This window comes from Myxine glutinosa, unplaced genomic scaffold (genome assembly GCF_964187855.1).
Source record: "Myxine glutinosa unplaced genomic scaffold, kmMyxGlut1.1 SCAFFOLD_2326, whole genome shotgun sequence".
Classification (NCBI taxonomy): Eukaryota; Metazoa; Chordata; class Myxini; order Myxiniformes; family Myxinidae; genus Myxine; species Myxine glutinosa.
This window is the reverse complement of record NW_027618421.1, coordinates 45,380-69,285: the sequence shown is the minus strand read 5'-3', so window position 1 is coordinate 69,285 and position 23,906 is coordinate 45,380. Positions and strand designations below refer to the sequence as shown.

General features: G+C 43.7%; 1 protein-coding gene across 1 annotated transcript in view; it reads left to right on the top strand.

The window, feature by feature from the left end:
- Nucleotides 1-389: 389 nt before the first annotated feature.
- LOC144889294 (uncharacterized) overlaps nucleotides 390-23,906 on the top strand; it is a gene marked incomplete at its 3' end in the record, with an annotated part of 47,510 nt that continues 23,993 nt past the window's right edge. Inside the window, exon 1 of the mRNA XM_078769382.1 lies at nucleotides 390-465. Coding sequence (XP_078625508.1) covers nucleotides 390-465 — 76 coding nt within the window. The remainder of the gene's footprint in view (nucleotides 466-23,906) is intronic.

The window sequence follows — 23,906 nt, the reverse complement described above, 5'->3', positions numbered from 1 at the left end:
TGGGTGTACCCATGGTGCAGTTGGGTATACCGGTGGTGGAGTTGGGTATACCTGTGGTGGAGTTGAATGCACCCGTTTTGGTGTTGGGTGCACCCATGGTGGAGTTGGGTGCACCCATGGTGGAGTTGGGTGTACCCGTGGTGGAGTTGGGTGTACCCGTGGTGGAGTTGGGTGTACCCGTGGTGGAGTTCGGTGTACCCGTGGTGGAGTTCGGTGGACCCGTGGTGGAGTTGGGTGCACTCGTGGTGGAGTTGGGTGTACCGGTGGTGGGATTGGGTGTACCAGTGGTGGGGTTGGGTGTACCCATGGTGGAGTTGGGTGCACCCATGGTGGAGTTGGGTATACCGGTGGTGGAGTTGGGTGCACCCATGGTGTAGTTGGGTGTACCCATGGTGCAGTTGGGTATACCGGTGGTGGAGTTGGGTATACCTGTGGTGGAGTTGAATGCACCCGTTTTGGAGTTGGGTGTACCCATGGTTTAGTTGGGTTCACCGCACATGGTTGAAAACGACCGTCTTTTTATCACCGCACCGCAGACGCACTCTCAGCTATTCCACTACTGTCGATAAACCACGTGCTGCTTAAACATCTTCCGGAATCTACACTCCACACGTGCTAAAAATAATTCCAACTTTGAACACAGCACTGAGAATGGTGTGCGAAGAGCCAGGGCTTTTGCTCATCGGACCTTACGTGCCGTTATCGAAGCCATGCCGGTGGTTTGCTCAATGTTTCCCTGTTGGTATCGGGGCCGCGGTTCGGAAAAGTGATGGAATTCACACTTTGAGGCTGAACAAAAGTTTGAGAAATTGCTGTGATGACATTCTCCGATGTGGTTTGCTCTGGGTGGAGTTTCTATTTAATTGTTCGTTGAGTGAATAACTTGTATAAAAAACTTAAAATGTTTCTCTCTGAACTCCCTCTTCCATACATATTCTAGAGAGAGGACCAGGTGGTGAGGAAGGTTGGGGGGAGCGAGACCAGGGAAAAGCTGCTGGAGAAGGGGAAAAGAAAGAGTAAGAGATGGTGACATGGGGTAACAAAGCAGTTGTGTTTTGGAGTTTTTTAAAATCAAATTCGTTTTCTAATGTATTCCCATCATATGTGTATACGTAATGAAATATCCCCGTTAATACCAAGTCCTAACCAACAGATTTGTTGGTGCGCCCACTCCGGTCAGATAAACTTCTGGAAAAATGTTAGCAAAAACTTTATTGCGAAATGTGTGTTGTGTATGTGTATATACAGGTGTTTCAAAAAAGTGGACTATTTGAACATTTTAGTGTCGAAAAATTACAAAAGGTAGCAAAACAAATAAATAAAAAGTTGATGGAAAGCATAGAAAAAGAAACCTCGTGGTACTTTACTGCTCGCCGTTGACTGTCACCGGCTTACCATTGGCGTCTTCGAACCAATACGGTCCCAGCATACCCCATTTGGCATTCAATACACAGAAGCTAGTTGACTTGGGGCCCTTGAGAGACAACTCAGACACCTTCTCAGGAGGCTCAGTACCTTGAAGATGTTGTGATTGGTGATAGCCACATTCAAATGCAAGGGTGCTTGATCACTGAACCACAAGGAGTTGATCCAATTTGGGTACACTGAACCAATCACACATTGCTACTAGTCTTGACATGTCATTCAGAGTTAGTTTATGCCTTACAGATTTGATGTAGGGGTCGAGCTTGAGTTCAGAAATGAGAATGCACCACACAGATGAGGCTGAGATCACTCACCAGTTCTTGGGAATGCCGATGGTGGCATTTCTTAGGACTTTCGATAGCACAATCTCGCACAAGATCAATGTTCTCTTCGTCCTTGGCAACGCTTGATGAGCAGCCACTGTTGCTTTTTTTGATTTTTCACACTTCCATGTGCTTGGATGTGCTCCTCAAACCGCTGAATGCTCCCAAATGGAAGGTCCATTACTGGTGTGAACAGTTGTAATACTTACAGTATCGTTGGCGCACCTGCATGTAGGATTTTGTCTTCGATTTTCACTTTTTGTTCCACTGTGAACACCATAAATGACGTAAAGTCCTACTGACTACTTGTTAAAAATGGCATACCGCTACCATCATCATATGCAAGAGAGAAGGGCATAGCATTAGAAAGGACAGAATATCAGGGTGCTCAAATAGTCCACTCTTTTTGAAACACCCTGTATACACACATATATATATATATATATGTGTGTGTGTGTGTACACGCAAGCACACACACACACACACACACACACACACACACACACGTCAGAGATAAAACAGGAAAAAATGAAAAGCCACCAAAAATCAATCAAACAAGGTATGGAGGAATGATACCACAATCCTTTTACAGAATGCCATCACGACATATTTTGACATTTTTGTTACAGGTGGCAATTGTAACAATATTGTCTGAAGATGTCTATCTTAGAGATAGTTAGAGATTTGTAGATTGAGAGTTGTGGTCGTGATGGGTCATAACGGGAATCCGTAAAAGGATTGTGGTGTTGGTGCTAGTGGTCGTTATGCAGCTTATGGCTGCTTGACTGCATAATTTTCTGGAAGTGCATTGTGCCGATGATGCATTGCCCCCTATTACCAATAAGCTGGTGCTCATTATGCTGACTTCACAAAGATGAGAGCCTAAGTCAACCCACCTGGTATTAATTAAATGGCATGCCTGGGGGGGCTTAAACTCAGGACCCAAGATCTCAAGCTAGCCACCTTAACCGTGAAGCCACCATCAGGCTTATTGTAGTGTTGTACTGTTGTCATTCCTACCTTGCCAATCCTCCATTCCTTGTTTATTTCTTTTTAGTTGTTTTTTTGTTTTGTCCAACGTTTTCTTTTATGATGGTACGAGTCCAATGCCAAAGAGACAATGTCACTCAGTTCCATTGCAATCATTGCAATTGCTTCAGCCGTCATTGTACGTTGCACAATGACATTTATCAACAATTTTGAGGATGAACAAAACCGCAATTTTGCCATCTCTCAATCTGGTACTTCAGCGATGTTTTGTCGCATTTTTACCTGTGACATATCGCAGGTCTACAAGAACTTTGCGTTGTTGTTGTTGTTGTTGGTGTTTTTGTTGGGGGTCGACTTTTGAAATGTGCACCCATTGATCGGATAGCTGCCAGACCACACCCACATCTGTCGCTTGGCTCCACCCACCATAGCACTGAGACAATATGATATGGCCGCCATCTTGGTTTTCTGGTGGGCCTAACACATTAGGCCTAACACATCTTGGTTACACTACACTGCCTGGGTTTGTTGCATCAGATTTCCATTGCTTTGTTTGTGTCGAATGTCATTGACGATGAGTGACCCAAAATATATAATCATATGTCGAACAAGTACAGATACATTCAAAGTACACCGCCCCCATGCCAAATACTCGTAAATAAATATCCTTCAGCGCGGCATTGCCGGGGCGCCCTCGGTGCCTGGCGTTACCGCTGTGCAGCTCAGAGACTGTATTGGGATTGAGAGGTGTACAATAATTGATTGATTAATTGCAGAACTAAAATCAATAAATAATGATCATAAAATTTTTCCTCAATCAATTGCCTAATAGCATACCTAAACCACCAGTGCTTCAGCCGAAACTGTAACTTTTTGAAAATTAATTAAATATGTCATTAATCTAAAAAATTAAATAATTAATTGATCAACAAATAATTAATCTATTAATTGATTAATTAATAAATCAAAAATATCCTTTATAGCCACATCACTTGGTCACTGTCGTGTCCAAATATCAGCTTCCTAGCTCAAAAGGTGCCTGAGATATTGCCCAGATGAGAAAGAAAATAAATAAGTAATAATCACTAAATAATTAAATAATTAATGAATTGGCTAATTGAATACCTAAACCACCACCGTTTCATCTGAATCTGTAACTTAAAAAAAAAAAATTAAGTAAGTCATTAATCGAATAATTAAATAATTAATTGATTAATCAATAAATCAAAAATAGCTTTTACAGCCAAATCAATTGGTCATTGTCATGTCCAAATATTAGCTTCCTAACTCAAAAGGTGCCTGAGATATTGCCCAGAGGAGAAAGGAAATAAATAAGTACTTAATTAATTGATAATAATTAAGTAACTAATCAATGAATTGATGAATCAAAAAACAACAAATAAAGTTTTTGCCAAAGCACTTGCTCACTATTGTGCCGAAATTTCGCTTCCCAGCTCAAGGGTTAGCTGAGATATCGCCTGGACAAACAAACCAACAAGAAAGCAAAGTAAAAACTGAGTACTCCCTTTCAGCGCGCATCATTGCCGGGCCCTCTTCAATGGCCGGCGATGACATCATGCAGCGCCTGGGGATGGCATAGGAAAGGAGCAGTGTACAATAATAGTAAGGTTTAATCAAGCGTGTCAGATTGTACAGTGCATCAGAACACATGGAAATCAAGCGTTATGTTACGTAATCAAGCCTTATGTCATGCAAATTCCAAAAAAAAAATTTGTGTGATGTAATTTTTGAGCGGCCCAATATTGGAGTCAAGCAATCCGTGACTGTGTGATGAATCAACTTGCTCTGTTACATCCGTCGTAGAGGCTGACATAGATACGAGGTGTCGAGTTAGTTTTTTTAATAGCACATCAAATCTGTGTTTCCCAATCACAACGTTCATCTTTTAATAGCGCAACAAATGTGTGTTTCCCAATCATGCTGTTCATCTTTTAATAGCACATTAAATGTGTGTTTCCCAATCACACTGCTCATCTTTTAATAGCGCAACAATTTTGTGTTAATCATGCTGTTCATCTTTTAATAGTGCATTAAATGTGTGTTTCCCAATCACACTATTCATCTTTTAATAGCGCAACAATTGTGTGTTTCTCAATCATGCTGTTCATCTTTTAATAGCACATTAAATGTGTTTTCCAATCATGCTGTTCATCTTTTAATAGCGCAACAATTGTGTGTTAATCATGCTGTTCATCTTTTAATAGTGCATTAAATGAGTGTTTCCCAATCATACTGCTCATCTTTTAATAGCACAACAATTGTGTGTTAATCATGCTGTCATCTTTTAATAGTGCATTAAATGTGTGTTTCCCAATCACACTGTTCATCTTTTAATAGCGCAACAATTGTGCGTTTCTCAATCATGCTGTTCATCTTTTAAAAGCACATTAAATGTGTTTTCCAATCATGCTGTTCATCTTTTAATAGCACAACAATTGTGTGTTAATCATGCTGTTCATCTTTTAATGGTGCATTAAATGTGTGTTTCCCAATCATACTGTTCATCTTTTAATAGCGCAACAATTGTGCGTTTCTCAATCATGCTGTTCATCTTTTAATAGCACATTAAATGTGTTTTCCAATCACACTGATCATCTTTTAATAGCGCAACAATTGTGTGTTTCCCAATCACACTGTTCAGCTTTTAATCGTGCAACAATTGTGTGTTTCTCAATCATGTTGTTCATCTTTTAATAGCACATTAAATGTGTGTTTCCCAATCGTGCTGTTCATCTTTTAATAGCACATTAAATGTGTGTTTCCAATCATGCTGTTCATCTTTTAATAGCACATTAAATGTGTTTCCCAATCGTGCTGTTCATCTTTTAATCACACATTAAATGTGTGTTTCCCAATCGTGCTGTTCATCTTTTAAGAGTGCATTAAATGTGTGTTTCCCAATCGTGCTGTTCATCTTTTAATAGCACATTAAATGTGTTTCCCAATCACACTGTTCATCTTTTAATAGCACATTAAATGTGTGTTTCCCAATCACACTATTCATCCTTTAATAGCACATTAAATGTGTATCCCAATCGTGCTATTCATCTTTTAATAGCATATTAAATGTGTGTTTTCCAATCGTGTTGTTCGTCTTTTAATAGCACATTAAATGTGTTTCCAAATCGTGCTGTTCAACGTTTAATAGCACATTAAATGTGTGTTTCCCAATCATGCTGTTCATCTTTTAATAGCACTTTAAATGTGTGTTTTCCAATCGTGCTGCTCATCTTTGAATAGTACATTAAATGTGTGTTTCCCAATCATGCTGTTCATCTTTTAATAGCACATTAAATGTTTTCCAATCACGCTGTTCATCTTTAATAGCACATTAAATGGGTTTTCCAATCAGCCCATTACAGGATTTTATTGCAGGTTCTGACCACAGTGCGGTCATTCTTGTTCATTCTTGTTGGTTATGAAAACGTTCGAGAATAAAAGGTATGCCTTTTAAATGCTTTTGACCCTAATGTTTGTTAGTTTTTAAGCTAATCATTTTGTGCATATTTAAATAAGCGGCCATATTTCCCCCGTGCTATCCCTACATATGGAGTACGATCGTACTCGATGATAATAGTTAAGAACGTGTTTTGCAATATATATCTCGTTCCCTCAAGTGGTTTCCGTATTCTAGTGACATCCATGATCAGATTTCTCCAAACATCCCTATCCTGCAGTGTTCCCAAAGCTCTGGTAGAGACACTTCGTTGCATCCTTTATCCAATCCATCTAGCACATACAAGGTCTGCCTCGTCCTCTTCTTTCCTCAACCATACCCAGCATGGTTGACTTCTCCAGACTTTCATTTTCTGCTCCCATGATGTGTCCAAAGTATGATAGTGTCTATTTTATCGTCAGTGCTTCTAATGTACACCGTGATGTAATTTCTTCAAGCACTGATTTGTTTCTTCTTCTTATAGTCCATGAAATTTATAACATTTGTCTCCGAAACCACATTTCAAAACTGTCAATCTTTTTCACTATCCATGACTCGTATCCAGACATTGCAACTGGGAATACTAAATCATTCATCAGCCTCCTCTCGGTTTGTGTTATCACGTCTTTGTCTTTCCAGATCTTTGTCAATTCTCACATTGCTGTTCTCCCCAACGCTAACTGTCTATTATTTATTTCTCCTCCACATTCTCCACCCACTTCAACATCATGACCTCGGAAGGTGTGGAAGAATTGTATACTTTTAATTCTCCATTTTGTCGTGGTTTACATGAAGCATTTATTTCCTTCAGAAGAAGGAGAAAACCATCTCCGCATGACTTTTAATGACATCAGGTAGACACGGATATTTAAACACATCAGCAGTTACAGGACGAAGTCATCCAGCTCATTATTTCTCCCCGAATCCTTGTACACAAATCATTACCCTGCGCTCGTGAAGCGAAAAGTGGGGTTAAGCATTCGGGTGCGTATGTGTGCCGTACGCGTGCCGTACGTGTGCCGTTTCTGTATTTTTGAAATTCATTTTCTCGGCAACCGTTGGTTCAATTGAGACGAAATTTTACCATAGGAGGGCCTTCGCCTGTAGGAATTTTTTATTCATAATGACGTCATAGGTCACGTGGTACAGACACCATTTTGGAAAAACGTTACACCTCTATATCTCCCAAACCGCTTAATGGGAAAAATGGAAACGTGGCTCATTGTCAAGTACTCCCCATGGGGAATAAAACATGTTGATGATGATGTCATGAGTGCCTTAATTATGACGTCATAATTAGACATGTACAATGCTTGATCTGATCAGTATGAAAAAAAGCAATTCCTCTGCATCTGTTAGTCCGATTGGCACGAAATTTTCAGAATATGAGCGGCTCCTCCTGTGGAATTTTTAAAATCATAATTATGCCGTCATAAGTCACGTGGTGCAGGCACCATCTTGGAAAAATCGAAAAAACGTTGCACCTCTATATCTCTGAAACCGCTCCATCGAAAAAAATTGAAACATGACTCATTGTCAAGTACTCCGCTTGGGGAATAAGATATGTTAATGAAGATGTCATCGGTGCCTTCGTTATGACGTCATAATTCGACAAATACAACACTTATCCATCCGATCATTATTTTAAAAAATTCAGCAACTGTTGGTCTGATGGACACTACATTTTCACCATAGGAGCACCTCATCCTTTGGAATATTTTAATGATAATCATGACGTCATCGGTCACGTGTTACAGGCGCCATCTTGGAATAACCGAAAAACGTTGCACCTCTATATCTCCTAAATGTAAATAACTCCATATGGGGAATAGGTGTTGTTAAGGATGACGTCATTGGTGCCATAATTATGATGTCATAATTCGACAGGGACAATGCTTAGTCTGATCAGTTTGAAATTTATTGAGCATGGTCTATGCAACAATTATATTAGAGAATATAAATTTATGATGTCATTGCTCACGTGGTTTGGCAGCCATATTGGACCCCAAAAAAAAGGAACGTTCAAAAACAGAAGAGTTGGCTCACACCAATTTGACTGTGCAGCATAAGTATTCTATGAATACCATCTAGTTTATATAGTCTTCCTTTGTTTACCTCCTGGGGGCGGTTGTGTGCGCTTTAAATTGCAATGCAAGAGATTGGGAGGAGGAAGGTGGCGGAGGCAAGGAGCCTGTGGAGATACCGACACTGACATCACACAGCACTTGAGACAACAACATTCTCCAAGATCCGCATTTCCCAGATGTTAGTTATAAATATCCCGTTCTCCCTCCGCAATCCTCGGCCAAGCTGCCTGACTTCAAAGGGAGACAGCCTTGAGTTGCCCGACTTACTGCCGCCTCGCTCGAGAGCATAATAGACTTGTTCTCATCCGATTTTATTATGACGAGTCCACCAAGTTGTAATTTAAACAAGTCAGCTATGAGTATATAGAAGTATATATATATATATATTAATATATATATATATAATTATTTTAATACTTGATAGTTATTTGAATGCATAATTGATGATATGTATTTAGCTCGATAGATGATAAGATCAATTTTAATAAAGGTTACACATATATTTCTACTCCAAGCTAGAATATAGATATTATATTATGATTAATTTTGGTATCTGGATGGAAGGATCTCTCTAGGAGCCTGGCATCAGCGTTCGGAACAGGTGGACTTCAAAGGACTGCCCGATTTTATTTGACGAGTCCACCTGCCCCTTTACAACTTAGCCAAGCTGTCATGGGGCCTAAAGCAGTGTTCTAAAGATTTTAATTCCACAAAGGTGAAACTTTCACTTGATCATCTGTCAATCTGAACATGATGATCTTCTCATTTGTCAATTCTTTAGTCTTTTTATGTTTGAATAAAGACCAGACTTTTCACTTTACCTTTAATTCACTCTTTGCAGCAGTTTCATCAAGCTCTCCTTACTTTTTTGCCGACAGAGTGGTATCACCAGCATACCTTGTATTGTATTGATACATCTTCCTCCAATCCTGAGTCGAACTTCTGTTTCATCCAAATTTGATTTCCTCATTATGTACTCGCTATACAGATTGAACAAGTAAGGGAGAGGAATGCAACCCCATCTGACCCATTTTCCAATTCCAAACCATCCTGTCTCTATACTCTGATCTTACTGCATCTACTTGCTTCGTGTACAGTTTTATTATCAGACACATCGGGTTCTCCAACATCCACATTTCTCTCGGCACAATCCTCATCAATTCACCACCGACCTCCCAAACTCAGAGCAGACGTTCTAACCATTACACCACCGAGTGTCGTCATGTCCTCCTCCAGATCTGTGTACCGAGAGCTGTTAACATTTTGATTGCCTCCTCCCAAACTACCGTGAAGAGTTTGATTGGAATTTCATCGGCACCCGGTGGTTTTCCATCTGCCAGCTCTTTCTAGGTTCTACGTACATCACATTCTATCACTATTGGTTCTTGCTCATATCCCCTTCCTTCGAAGGTTGCCATCATATTGCTGCCTCGTCTGTTTAGACTTTAGAGTTTCGATATAGTCCTTCCATATTTCCTTCACCTGTGTTTCTTCTGTCAGATATTTTCCTGTTCTACTCTTAGGGACCCCAATCCTAGACCAAAACTTTCCTATGATCACTCTGATCGTTTTTTAAATCTCCTTTTTTGCGGCTGTGTTGTCACTTTCTGTCTCTTTGCATGCCTCTTTGAAATATTTACCTCCGCCACCTGAGGTGGACGTAGGATGTTTTCACTTATGTTTGTTTCTTGGCCCCAAAAAATGTTTTTTTTTGCAAGTATGTTGATCACTCCGGTTTGTGTGTGTGTGTGTGTGTGTGTGTGTGTGTGTGTGTGTGTTTGTCTGTCCACTCACTTATATTTGCCTACAGGTTACAGTTTTTAACCGATCTTCACGAAACTTCACCAAATGGTAGAGATCGTGGCCTGACAAAATACTATTTATTTTGAGGACAAAAGGTCAACATAGGCCAAAGGTCAACCACTTTCTTTTCGAATTTCTAAAATCTTCAGTTTTCATCCAATTGACTTGAAATTTGAAGAGGATTTACATGTCGGCTAACTGAATTCAACCACCAAGTATTTTTGAGGTCAAAAGGATGCTCTACTGAGTGCCATTTTACTTTGCTCTGTTTTGCCGAGTGTCGCTCTGTGAGTGATTTTTCATTTGTTTGTCTGTCTGTTTTTCTGTGAGCAAGATACTCTCAAAAAGTTATGGACAGATTCTGACGAAACTTTACGGAGAGGTTGGTTGTTTGACACTAACGAATTGATTCGATTTTGGTGAAGATCCGCATCCAGCCTATCAGTGTTCAGCCGAGTGGTGGTAAACTGTTCAAAACGTAAACTGCTCAGCCGAGTGTCATTGTAGTTTTCCTCCAGGTGATCGAATGCTCATGAAGGATAGATAAGGACATTAGGAGACAACTGTGTGCTTCATGTGATTACAAGGACAGTAGACAAAGGGGAAATCGACACAGTATATGGAATCCCAGCATCATGAGCAATCCATGCAGATAAGAACACCAGGCAGGTGAATGCATATGGCCTGATTTTGCTCTTCATATGAATTTTTTTAATCTTTCAACAATTTAACCTTTTATGTCCGCACAATCACCCTTATGATTTGACTCACTTGAGCACACCCACATAGGACATATATCTTTGGATTATAATTTCGATTTTAGAACCTTTTTGAAAGATAAGTTCCCAAAATTGTCTTTTGAAAACAGACTTCTGGTATTGTGATAGATTAATATTTTAGTTTAGTTTATATCGAAGATAAACATGGATTTCTCAGAAATGTCCAATGCAAGTACGACGAGCTTCTGGGAACATGTAATGTTGCTGAATTCCAATAAAGCTATCGGCACAAACCTACTGTAAGCCTATTGAATCAACATGTGAAAAAGAAAATCCCAACACAAAAATAACCAAAAAGGTAAAATAAACGATCGCAATGTTTTCAGAGCAAACACCAAATGTATCCATATATGATTTACCCGAATGGGAAGACCAGTCCATGAACAAATTCACCAAAAAATGGTTGGATGAAAGTCCTGCTCGGACCAATTTGTTACATATGGTTATGAGAGTTGGAGGATCCTGGAAGTGATGCCAAGAGCATTGAGGAGTTTGAGATGATAGCCTACATCTACCTGGATCACAGAACAAATGAATATATTATTCAGCGCTAAACTGGAGTGGACCGTGCTTTGTTGCTTTGTTGCTTTGTTGGGTATCATCAGGAAACAGAAACTGTGATACTTCCGTCATGACGTCCGAGCCGGTCAGTTGGCGAAAAGCATCGTCCGTTGGCGAGCGGCTTCCAGAAGCTCCTGAGGTTGACTGCAGGACCGTGAGAGTAACGGAGGCAAGTTTTTGGGACTTCTGGAAAAAGAATGCGGAGGCTGCTGGATCTGCCAACCCTACAGGCCGCCACGTAGAACTGACAATGGCTGAAGAAGTCTCTTGGGCAGAAGATCCCAACATGGTGTAGCGACTGCCAAAATAAGTTGTGCACTTATTTTGATGAATTCTTTTCGAAACAATGTTTCTTCAATCAATAAGTAAATAATAAGAATTGTCCACATGTACACACCTGTATGTCGTTAGCAGCTCTTCATAAACAACATTGCTGAGGAAACGGCACTTCTCCAGGAGATCCTAACATGGTGTACGACTGCCAAAAAAAGTTGTGCATTTTTTTTGATGAATTCTTTTCGAAACTATTTTTCTTCAATAAATAAATAATAATAAAAATTGTCTACATGTACATTGTACACACCTTTATCTCGTTAGCACCTCTTCATAAACAACGTTGCTGAGGAAACGGCGCTTCTTCTTTGTTTCCTCGTCCAGGGCAAGAATGCGGAGGCTGCTGGATCTGCCAACCCTACTGGCCGCCACATAGAACTGACCATGGCTGAAGAAGTCTCGTGTGCAGAAGATCCCAACATGGTGTAGCGACTGTCCTTGGGATTTATTCACCGTCATGGCAAAGCAGGGTCGTACCGGAAACTGCCGACGCCGCAGAGTGAACGGGAACATGTTGTCAGATGGACTCAAGGTTATGCGTGGAATGAGCAATGTGCGTCCAGAATTGACACCCATCACAGATTGTGCAACCAACAGATTTGGAAGGATCTGAAGTATGATGTACCTTGAGCCATTGCAGTGCCCGCTTTGCTGGTCGAAGTTTCGCAGCAGCATGATTACCATACCCACCTTGAGAGAGATTCGATGTGGCGGCATACCAGATGGACAGAGGGTGTTCAGGAACTCAGGCGGATACAAATGATCACCCTCAGATTCCGCTGTATCGACGCTACAGCAAACATGTTCCTCCCCTGGAAATATGGTCGTCATGTAGGCATTTACCTGATCGACTTCGGAATTGGTCGGACATAGTATAACACGCTCGCATAGCCACTTGGGGTTGCTAATGTTGTTATGCAAGTCTTCGTACACCCAAGTGACAATATCCTGAAGTTTTTCACCTGGAAGAATGAGCGGTTCCCTGAGCTCAATAGCAAATTCACCCTCTTCTGGATTGACAGGAATCTTCCCTTCACCCAGATCCAGCAGGAATTTTGCAAAAGCAGATTCGTCCTGTTGTTCTCCAGCACCCTGCATGATCCTCATGTTTACTCTGAGACGAAGTATCTGCACTTTTCTCCACAGGTATGAGCTCTTGAAGCACCTTCCAACTATGTCAATACGGCTACCGTGTGGCACAACAGTAAGGATCTGCCTCCAGTCACCACTGAAAACCATCGCGATGCCGCCAAATGGTTCCTCTGAGCCCCGAAGCCACTGGAATGTTCGATCTGCTGCCTCCAATGCGCGACGATCCATCATTGAAACCTCATCCACCACCATTAGATTAGTCATGCGTATGAGTGCTGCAGTGGTGTCATTTTCACTGATGTTGCAAGTGGACTCATCAGTGAGAATGAGAGGACACTTGGTCCTACTATGGAAGGTGGCCCCTTTAGGCAGCAGCGTAGCTGCAATACCACTTGCAGCAGTTGCAAGAGCCACTTTTCCCATTGCTCGCACTTTGTTGAGTATATGAGACAATGTGAATGTTTTCCCAGTCCCACCACTTGCATCAACTGCAAGCATGCAGCCATGTCCGTGTTCCACACTCCGCATCACTTTATCGACAACAACGCGCTGCTCGTCATTAAGAAGGCACTCTGTTTGAGCGATGTGAGCCTCAAGTTCTCCTATATTGTGCACTGTTTCGTGCTCGATGACGCGCGGAATGCGAGACTGGAAATGAACTGGTTCAGGCTCAGGAAGGCCAAAGGTCTTACTGAGCGAAAAGCCGTGGCACTCAACTTTGTTCCTCAGTTCTAGTAGCACTGCACTCACAATGCGTCCATTTGGTTCATTCACACCTGCTGCACGCATGAAGTCCTCGCACAGCACATACTTGTGCCTTTCCCAGAACTGCACGTGGTTGCCTCTGAGAACGAATATGAGCATGTTGGCAAATACTTCGCAGACTGCAGGGCCAAATGCAATATTTGCAGCCTCTTCCATAACAGAATCCACCTCCTGGTCATTGTCAACGATGCCATATGCAATGCAGGCTGCCAGATAGGTCTCCATGACCCTACCACCAACACGACGGAGATCCTGAAAGCATGTGGGGCCAGGCACGCGGTACAGTAGCATGCGGAGATAGTACAACTCGGCAGTATGTGAGTTGATGGGAATAATGGGGAGCCGCCCAACCGTATCAGCCTTACAGTTATCCTGGAAACTCAGCCTTCTCTTCCGCAATTGAAACCTTTTCCTCAAGTAGGTGAAGTGTTGGAATACATCTGGATATAGAACATGACGCATGTGTGGATGGAGATTCATGGCTTCGAAAAAGGCGGTGAGGGTTGTTGCAGGGGGTCCTGACTCTGCCACGTTCTGTACGGCACCTTCGTCATTGAACGTGATTACCTGCTCATCCTGTAGATGGAGTGCCAGCATCTCGACTGGTGGGTACTTGCGTTGAATGGGGAAATCGTATATGCGCCAGTATCCCTCAGATGCGGTGATGTAACACCCTAGTTCGTAGCGTGCCACTTCATCATGTCGTAATGCCTCTCGCATCCTCTCATGAGGCTCTAGTCTGACCAGGCACTGGTCCGGGCCCTTTTCAAGGTATTTGTACAGGTACTTGACACAGGTGACAGCACAGACGATCTCAAGGTTGATGTGAGCATCGTACCTGAGGACAATATATGGATTGTAAGGCACAACCCATGCATTGTTAACTAATACGTTAGCACCGCCTCGTATTGTCTTCATGATGGGATCACCAGGTGCTGCTTCTGCCCGTCTTCTGTACAGGGGATAGGAGTCATCAGAGAAGCTTGTCGTTTGTCGTAGGGCTTTGGGATAGTCCTTTGTGCACTTCCGGTCTGCCATGCAAGGGCTCAAGATGTTCCATTCCCCACATGGGCCGTGAATCATGTGTGATGTCACGATACGGTGTAGTTCCGGATTTGTGAGTCTGTCAGGAATCTCAGCAGAGACCACGCGATCGACATCTGCTGGTGTTCTGGGCTTGTCGCGAGGTACCACGGTCAGGAGCATGTGTATATGGGGAAGGTGACGCTTTTGCGTTTCCTTCACCATCACGTAAGCGTCCACATGCCCCAAGATGTCATGCTTGAGGATGTCTGCGAGGAGTGCTTCCACCTTCATATGAAACACCCGGGCGATGATATCAGGTCTTGCATTGGGTGGCTGACCCTCAAAAACCGATGCTTTAATTTCTGGCCACTTTGGGTTGCAGGTGAATGTTAGGAAAAAGTCTGGTTTTCCCTTGACTCGGACTAAAGCCATTGCATCCTGAAACTCTTTGGCATACCAACGTGGCGACCCATAAATTGACAGTGGCAGAATGGTGAGGCGTCCAGGTAGCACCTCAGCATCACTGTTCAACGCATCAACGATGATCTTATACTTTTCTGCCTTAATTGACTTCTGGTTGCAGCGAATCCAATTGAGACGGTGTGACTCAATTTTTGCCATCATGTCGCATACGTACTGCTGTGTCAACTTTCCACCACGAAGCAGTAGATTGAAGTGATGAGTAGGATCACGTACTTGTAGATGGTAGCGGTAGAAAGTTGTTGGCGTTGTCCCTGCCAACTCAGTGTGGTACCCCTGAGAGCCGCAGGGTAGCAGAAGTATGTATGATAGTGGGTCATACGCTGGATGCATGGCATCTATTGTCTGTAAACCTCCTCCTCTGAGGTGAACAGCGACTGCCAGCCTTCCAAACTGCTCTGTTGTCATTGCCCCTGGAGCAATGACAGCCACATCGCTGTCTGGTGAGGGAAGGTTGACGGTACCATGATGAAGGTCTCGGCGCCGCGTGCGACCTGTTAACACAATATTCAGTTCATTGGCGCTATCATTATGAACCACATACTCAATGGCTGATTTGAATTGCTGGACGTATGGGTTGCACTCATGAATGGCCTGTTGTGCTCTTAGCAAAAACTGCTCATTCAGGCCACTGTTCGAGGTGTGGGCACGACGATAATCCAGCTCATGGGCTGGATCGTGAAAGTAGATCTGAGCAAAGCGTGGGGTACAACCCAGATCGGCAAGAGGAGCACCAATGTAATGGTAAACCTTACCTTGTATGCGCACTCCAGGATTGAAGCCAGGCATACGTATCTCTCGGACACCGATACTTGCCATTGCCAGCGCGTTGTTGTACTGTTTCGCGTGCTTCACAAAGTCCTGGTTAAGGAAAAGGTTCTTAATAGCATCTGGAGGTTGTGATGGAATTGAACCGGGATTTGGATTTGTAGGATCATGCATAAGATCGACCTTGCCGTGGTTGCAGCAAAATCCTCTTCTCTCCTCATTCCACACCAAAGCAGCACAATGCGAGCATTTAGTGCATTGGAATATTGAGGTCCTGCTCAACGCGTGCCTGTACTCACCATGAAGTACCTCTCGGAAGAAATCGGTATCATCGTATCGAGCAAGGTTGCGATTGTCATGGTGAGCCTGCTCTAGTCTCACACGGTGTACATCCTGATGGCGCAGGGCATCCCTTACTTGCCGGTCTTCTCGCTGGTGAGGGATTTCTTCTGCACGACGCCTTGCCTCGCGTTCAGTGTTCTCTGCGAAGCGAGCTGTCCGTTCTTCATCCGTTTCTTCTGCACAACACCTTGTCACGCGTCCAGTGTTGTCTGCCAAGCGAGCAGTCCGTTCTTCATCCGTTTCTTCTGCACGACGCCTTGTCATGCGTCCAGTGTTGTCTGCCAAGCGAGCAGTCCGTTCTTCATCCGTTTCTTCTGCACGACCCCTTGTCATGCGTCCAGTGTTGTCTGCCAAGCGAGCAGTCCGTTCTTCATCCGTTTCTTCTGCACGACGCCTTGTCATGCGTCCAGTGTTGTCTGCCAAGTGAGCAGTCCGTTCTTCATCCGTTTCAGCTGCACGACTCCTTGTCACGCGCGTAACGTCGCGTGTCAAGCGAGCAGCGCGTTCTTCATCCGTTTCAGCTGCACGACTCCTTGTCACGCGCGTAACGTCGCGTGTCAAGCGAGCAGCGCGTTCTTCAGCCGTTTCTTCTGCACGACGCCTTGTCATGCGTCCAGTGTTGTCTGCCAAGCGAGCAGTCCGTTCTTCATCCGTTTCTTCTGCACGACGCCTTGTCATGCGTCCAGTGTTGTCTGCCAAGCGAGCAGTCCGTTCTTCATCCGTTTCTTCTGCACGACGCCTTGTCATGCGTCCAGTGTTGTCTGCCAAGCGAGCAGTCCGTTCTTCATCCGTTTCTTCTGCACGACGCCTTGTCATGCGTCCAGTGTTGTCTGCCAAGCGAGCAGTCCGTTCTTCATCCGTTTCTTCTGCATGACGTCTTGTCATGCGTCCAGTGTTGTCTGCCAAGCGAGCAGTCCGTTCTTCATCCCTTTCAGCTGCACGACGTCTTCTCAGGCGCGTAACGTCGCGTGTCAGGCGAGCAGCTCGTCCTTCGTCAGATTCCATTGCGCGTGCACGCCGTGCAGCTTCGTTCCTTAGTTCTCGTAAACGACGACTCGATTGGGGCATTGTCTTTATCTACAATCGATCTATAAGATATACAGTAAGTATATAGACGGTAAGATAAGATAGAATAGATAGATCTAACAATAAGACAGTGGTAAGATACAATCGAGACAGTTAATCGGCACTTTCGTAAGGCCGGAAGTGAAGTCTTCACTGTCCGGAAGTTCCCATATCGCAGTTACGATTATTCGCCATTTAGTGTTAATTAAATTAGCGCCAACGTATTTTGGCTTTTTGCAATTTAATCGCAAGGAATCAAGCAATTCAATTTAAAAAATGAAAAGGAAAAGCATTAATAGGCTACGCAACAACGTGTTCTGTGATTGGCTGCCGGAAGTGCAGTCTTCACTGTCCGGAAGTTCGCATATCGCAGTTACGATGAATCGCAAAGTAGTTTTAATTAGTTTTAAAACATAGTTTAACGGCAACATAGCGCCAACATAGTTTGCCAACGTGGAATAAATGAATACGCTCTCAAATGTGCCGTCCGAGGCAGAGTCTGTTCGCCACGTTCGGCACACGTGATAGCTCGCTGCTCTCTGATTGGTCGAATCGTTTTTTGTCGCAAAGTAGTTTTAATTAGTTTTAAAACATAGTTTAACGGCAACATAGCGCCAACATAGTTTGCCAACGTGAAATAAATGAATACGCTCTCAAATGTGCCGTCCGAGGCAGAGTCTGTTCGCCACGTTCGGCACACGTGATAGCTCGCTGCTCTCTGATTGGTCGAATCTTTTTTTGTCGCAAAGTAGTTTTAATTAGTTTTAAAACATAGTTTAACGCCAACATAGCGCCAACATAGTTTGCCAACGTGAAATAAATGAATACGCTCTCAAATGTGCCGTCCGAGGCAGAGTCTGTTCGCCACGTTCGGCACACGTGATAGCTCGCTGCTCTCTGATTGGTCGAATCGTTTTTTGGACATAGTTCGGTAACTACTTGTCCGATTAATATGAAACCTTGAAAAGGCACATCCTCGGGTCCCCAGCAATATACCTGGCAAGTTGCAAGTATATCGGACCCGTGGTTGTCGAGAAACAGCGGTCACAGACACACACACACACACACAGACGACACACACACATCACACAGAGATTAGTGGAATTATAGATAGACTAGGGCATGCCCGTACTATATATATATGCCCGTACTTCTATATATATATGCCCGTACATGCCCGTACTTCCTAGGGCATGCCCGTACTATATATATATCTAAAATTATATCCCCCCCCTCTATTTACATGAAATGGTTTGGTCCATTCGCAAAGCCAGTAACGACCACAGAACCCCCCCCCCTCTATTTACATGAAATGGTTTGGTCCATTCGCAAAGCCAGTAACGACCACAGAATCCCCCCCCCCTCTATTTACATGAAATGGTTTGGTCCATTCGCTAGCGCCAAAGTGAACGGCGAACGGCTAAATCGCCATAACTCGGTAACTACTTGTCCGATTAATATGAAACCTTGAAAAGGCACATCCTCGGGTCCCCAGCAATATACCTGGCAAGTTTCAAGTATATCGGACCGGTAGTTGTCGAGAAACAGCGGTCACAGACACACACACACACACACACACACACACAGACACACACACACACACACATACACACAGAGATTAGTGGAATTATAGATAGACTAGGGCATGCCCGTACTATATCTATATCTAAAATTATATCCCCCCCCTCTATTTACATGAAATGGTTTGGTCCAAAGCGAACGGCTTGCGAGTGGTGACAATCCCCCCCCTCTATTTACATGCAATGGTTTGGTCCAAAGCGAACGGCTTCCGGAGTTTGGTAAAGAAATCGCCATCGCGTGCACAAACGCGCAGGAAAGCGAATGAATCGCAAATTCGTTTTTATTAGTTGTAAAACATAGTTTAACGCCAACATAGTTTGCAAACGTGAAATAAATGAATACGCTCTCAAATGTGCCATCCGAGGCAGAGTGTGCCCGCCACGTTCGGCACACGCGATCGTTCGCTGCTCTCTGATTGGTTGAATCGTTTTTTGGACATAGCTCGGTAAGTAATTGTCCGATTAATATGAAACCTTGAAAAGGCACATCCTCGGGTCCCCAGCAATATACCTGGCAAGTTAAAAGTATATCGGACCCGTGGTTGTCGAGAAACAGCGGTCACAGACAAACAAACGTACAGACGTACAGACGTACAGACAGAGATTACTGGAATTATAGATAGATAACGATTGATTTATTTTAAAAATTAATAAATGACGATGATGAAGACTTAAAATCGACCAATCGGATCGTGTTTGAGCGCCTCGTCATTTTCGGACTCGGAAGGCTGACGTCACAAATGTATCACGTGGTAACCATGGACCAACAACATTAAAGCAATCATTTCGATGCAGACATTTCGTGGACATTGGACGTCTTTTTGTTAGCTGGCGAATTTTATCATCGACATTTTCTCGACTCCTCCTCCGCCGTACGTTTTTATTTCCCAAGATGCGGAGGTCGCAACGAAGGTATCTCCGGGTTTTCACAGCATTGAGTGAATTTTCTCTGTTCATGTCGAGTATCGTGTGCTAATCAATGTACGGAATCGCCTCAGGAAATCGACGTCAGCACCTCATTCGTGTAGTTTATCATTTATTTATGACTCGCTGAAGGCACTCGGCGTTGTCCGGGTTCTTTTTGAATAAATTTAATCTTCTGTCGGCTCCATCGGTCTGACGCGGGCCCAGTATGACTATGAGTATCAGTTGGTGCTTAACGATTCCTTGTTCTTTCTTCTGTCGGGCCCCGCGAAAGAGAATTTTGCAAGCGTGTGTTGCAATCAGTCAGATATTCCTATTAAGTGCATAAGTCGTACTTGAAGAGAATTTCGAAAGAAGAAGAAGATTTTTTGCGACATGGGCGGCTGGGCCCAGCCCGGCTGAGGCGGCCTCGACCGGCCTCGCCACCTGGCCTACAACCTTCCCGGGGCTTGCGGGGAGTAAGGTGTTCTTTGAACTCTAGTTTACTTATGATCACTTGCCGGTGGGAGGAAGGAGTGGTGCGTGATTGCGGAGGACGTACAATAGCATCGAATGACGTGTGTCAGCTGATGGATGAACAAACATCGAGAGCACATTCATTTGTCCACCTGCTCATCTCGACCAGAATCATGGGGGTTTAAAAAAAAAAAGATTTATGCACCTTTGCCTGATTTTATTTAACGTGATGTTTATTTAGTGCAGGGGCATTGTATAGTGTAGCAGCATAGCAAACCTGTTGTGCATTTTGTGTCCAAACACTCGTATGGGAAGAACCAAGTTAGAAAGTCCAACAGCACATTTGCCATGAAAATATCTGTCGAACAAACCAGGAGTGGCCATCGACCTACGGTGAGAGAGTGGTTGAAGAGTTGAACCCATCTCCACATCAACCAGGTTCACTATGCGTTTCTGGGGCCTATCAAGTAAAGATAAGTGGCAAGCTGGTGCTCCAGCCAAAATGTGACAACAGTACTCCATGAGGGGACGTGTAGTTGCCTTATACAGGTACAAAATGGCCTCAGGAGGTAAATACCTCTGCGCTCGATAAAGACAACCAACTCGCTTGGAAGCACTCTTAGCAATTCCAGAAATGTACTTGTCCCAACGGAGGTTAGAAGACATGTCCAGACCAAGGAGCGGAAGCTCTGATGATTCTGTTAAGGTTGAAGACCCTATGTGCACAGAAGGGAAAGACCTGTTTCTAGAACGAGATATGGACAACAGTTTAATTTTCTTTGCATTTAGGGTTACCAGCCAGTCGTGGCTCCACTTCAACACATTCTCCAAATCATTGTCCAGAGAAACTCCAACCTCATTACGAGTGGCATTGAGTGAATAAGCAGATGTACAGTAAAGTGAGGAATCATCGGCACACATGGCTAGCTGAGATAGAACATTATCAAGAAGATCATTGATATAAACAAGGAACAATGTGGGACCAAGGACAGAACCATGTGGAACACCAGAATTGATGGAGCAAGTAGGAAAAGATTGACCCTCAAGTACCAACTTCATCTTTCGATTTGTAAGGAAAGCTGAGATAATAGAATGCATCACTCCAGATACACCATATGACAAGCTTGTGGAGCAGACCCCTGTGCCAGACAAGATAAATCTTCTTTAGTATAATGCACATGGCTGTGAAAAGCCTCATTTGCAGGCAGGTTTAACGTACATCCAAAGGATGGCACACACATTCATGAATCACCCTGTATGTGAATTACCAGGATGGCTGTGTATTGCTGAGGGGGAGGGGGGGGGGGGAGAAGGGGGGGAAGGGGTACACGGTACAAAACAAATTGACACTACAATAAATTTCAGGAATGAAGTCAGGGATTGACGATTGAAAGATGTGGAGTTGGGGTGTATTAACGGAGGTAGAAAATATCAAGGTTTTGGATGGGGGAAGATAAGAGATGGTGGTGAACGGCTGTTTTAAAGACCTGGAGGGAGGAGTGGGAATGAAGAGAGTGAGGGAGTTTGTTCCAGAGGTGGGAAAAAAGAGGAATGAAAGAGTGAAGGTGAGTCGAGATATCAGGTATGAAGATACTTGGTAGGGGAGCGCAGTGTAGTGTTGTTGTTTGCTGTCTGAATGCAGAAAACGCAAAGAACCGATGCAGTCTGATTTTTACCTGCCTGACTGCATTTTTATTCTGACGTTTCTTATTTGTGACATTTATTTAACGATGGCTTTACAAAATCTTTACTTTCTGCAGGAATGCTGAACCTCTCGCAAATGTATCTGTTGATGAAGAGCTGCCAACTGGTGAGTTTTGAGAATCAAACTTCACAAAATAAATTATCTCATTTGCAAGTGCAAGAAGAGACACCTGAAAATGTTTTGTTGTTGTTTTCTTTCTTTTTAAATTTGCTGGTGGTGGCTGCTTGTTCTGCACGACAGTGACACAAACAACCTCCTCTCATCACAGTAACCTTTCCCGTGAATACAACAACAGGCATTATGAGTCCATTTTCCCTGCAAGAGCGGTGGTTAGCCTTGCGGTCCCAATGACAATCTTCTCCATTTTGCCCTATTTTCTGCATCTCCCCTTGTTGCATCTCCCCGAAAAACTTGCCCGGATTTCTTCTTCGACCATCTTTAGCCAAGTCTTTCTCGGTCTTCCCCGTCCTCTACTTCCTGCTACATTCATTTCCATCACTCTTCTCAACCATTCACTTTCATCCTTCCTCAACACATGACCAAACCATCTCAACCTGTTCCTCTTCACAGCATCCATCACAGGCTCTATTCCCATCATCTTTCGCAATTCATCATTTATCTTCCTCTCTCTCTCAAAGATACTCCACACATGCACCGAACCATTTGCATTTCCACCATTTCCAGCCTTCGTTGCTGCTCCACGTTCATTACCCATGTCTCGCTCCCATAAATCATAACACTTCTCACACATGCAGCATACACCTTTCCCTTCAGCTTCAATGACACTCCAATCCTCGTCAGCACGCCACTCAGTTCCCGAAACCTCTTCCATGCACATCTCTTCCAGCAACCGTTGCCGAGTCTGATCCACCCTCTCCATTCAGCATGTCTCCTAGGTAACAAAATGATTTCACACCTTCCAGCTTCATGCCGTCTCCAAGATCCAACTCAACATTTCCTCCATCTGCAGCTCCCTCTGTGCACACCTTACATTTGAATGTAGCTGCCACACTGGTTAATGACCCTCTCAAACCACTACATTTTTGATGAACCCACTCGGCGCACATTGCACATTGAATTGAGTTCACTCTGACACCCTTCCTGCACACAGCACACGGCCACTTCCCAGTTTTTCCCACCTCACCACATGCTTTACCACTTGCCATCACCTCCGTTTTTCCGATATTCACCTTCAGACCTTTAGTCTCCATACATTCCTTCCACTTGTTCAGCTTCTCCTTCAGTCCATCCATACTTTCTGCAATCAACACCAGATCATCTGCATACAACAACTCCCACGGTAAACCCTCCTTTACGTTCCGAGTCAGCACCTCCATCACAGCTACAAATAGTAGTGGACTTAGTACCGTCCCCTGATGCACTCCCACCTTCACCTCAAACTCACCACTGTTCCCATCCTTCGTCCTTACAGCTGTGCGCGCTCTTTTGTACATTGCCATCACTACTCTGATCAACCATTCCTCCACTCCTAACTTCCTCAATGCCCATGTCACTACTTCACGTGGAACCCTATCGAATGCTTTCTCCAGATCAACAAACCCAAGAAACAACTTCTTCCTCTTCTCCACATACTTCTCCTGCAACTGCCTCACAATAAACCAGAGGGTCACCTTTCCCCTTGTATCGAGGGTACTCAGTTCCCAATCCACTGGAATGCGGCCTTCTTTCACAACCAGATTACAGATCTATGTCATTCTCTTCACACCCCAACTTCCTGCTGCCTTCAACATATCTCCCACAACTCCCGTCGGCCCTTCCGCTTTTCTACTCTTCATTGCTTTTATCGCTTCCTCAAATTCCTTCTCGGTTAGCTTCTCTGCCGGTCCTAAAACTGGGTTACTCTCTATGTTGCAATCCCATTCATTCTCTGCATTCAACAGTCCTGTATTTCCATATATCTATCCCATCTTCCTTTAATTGTCCC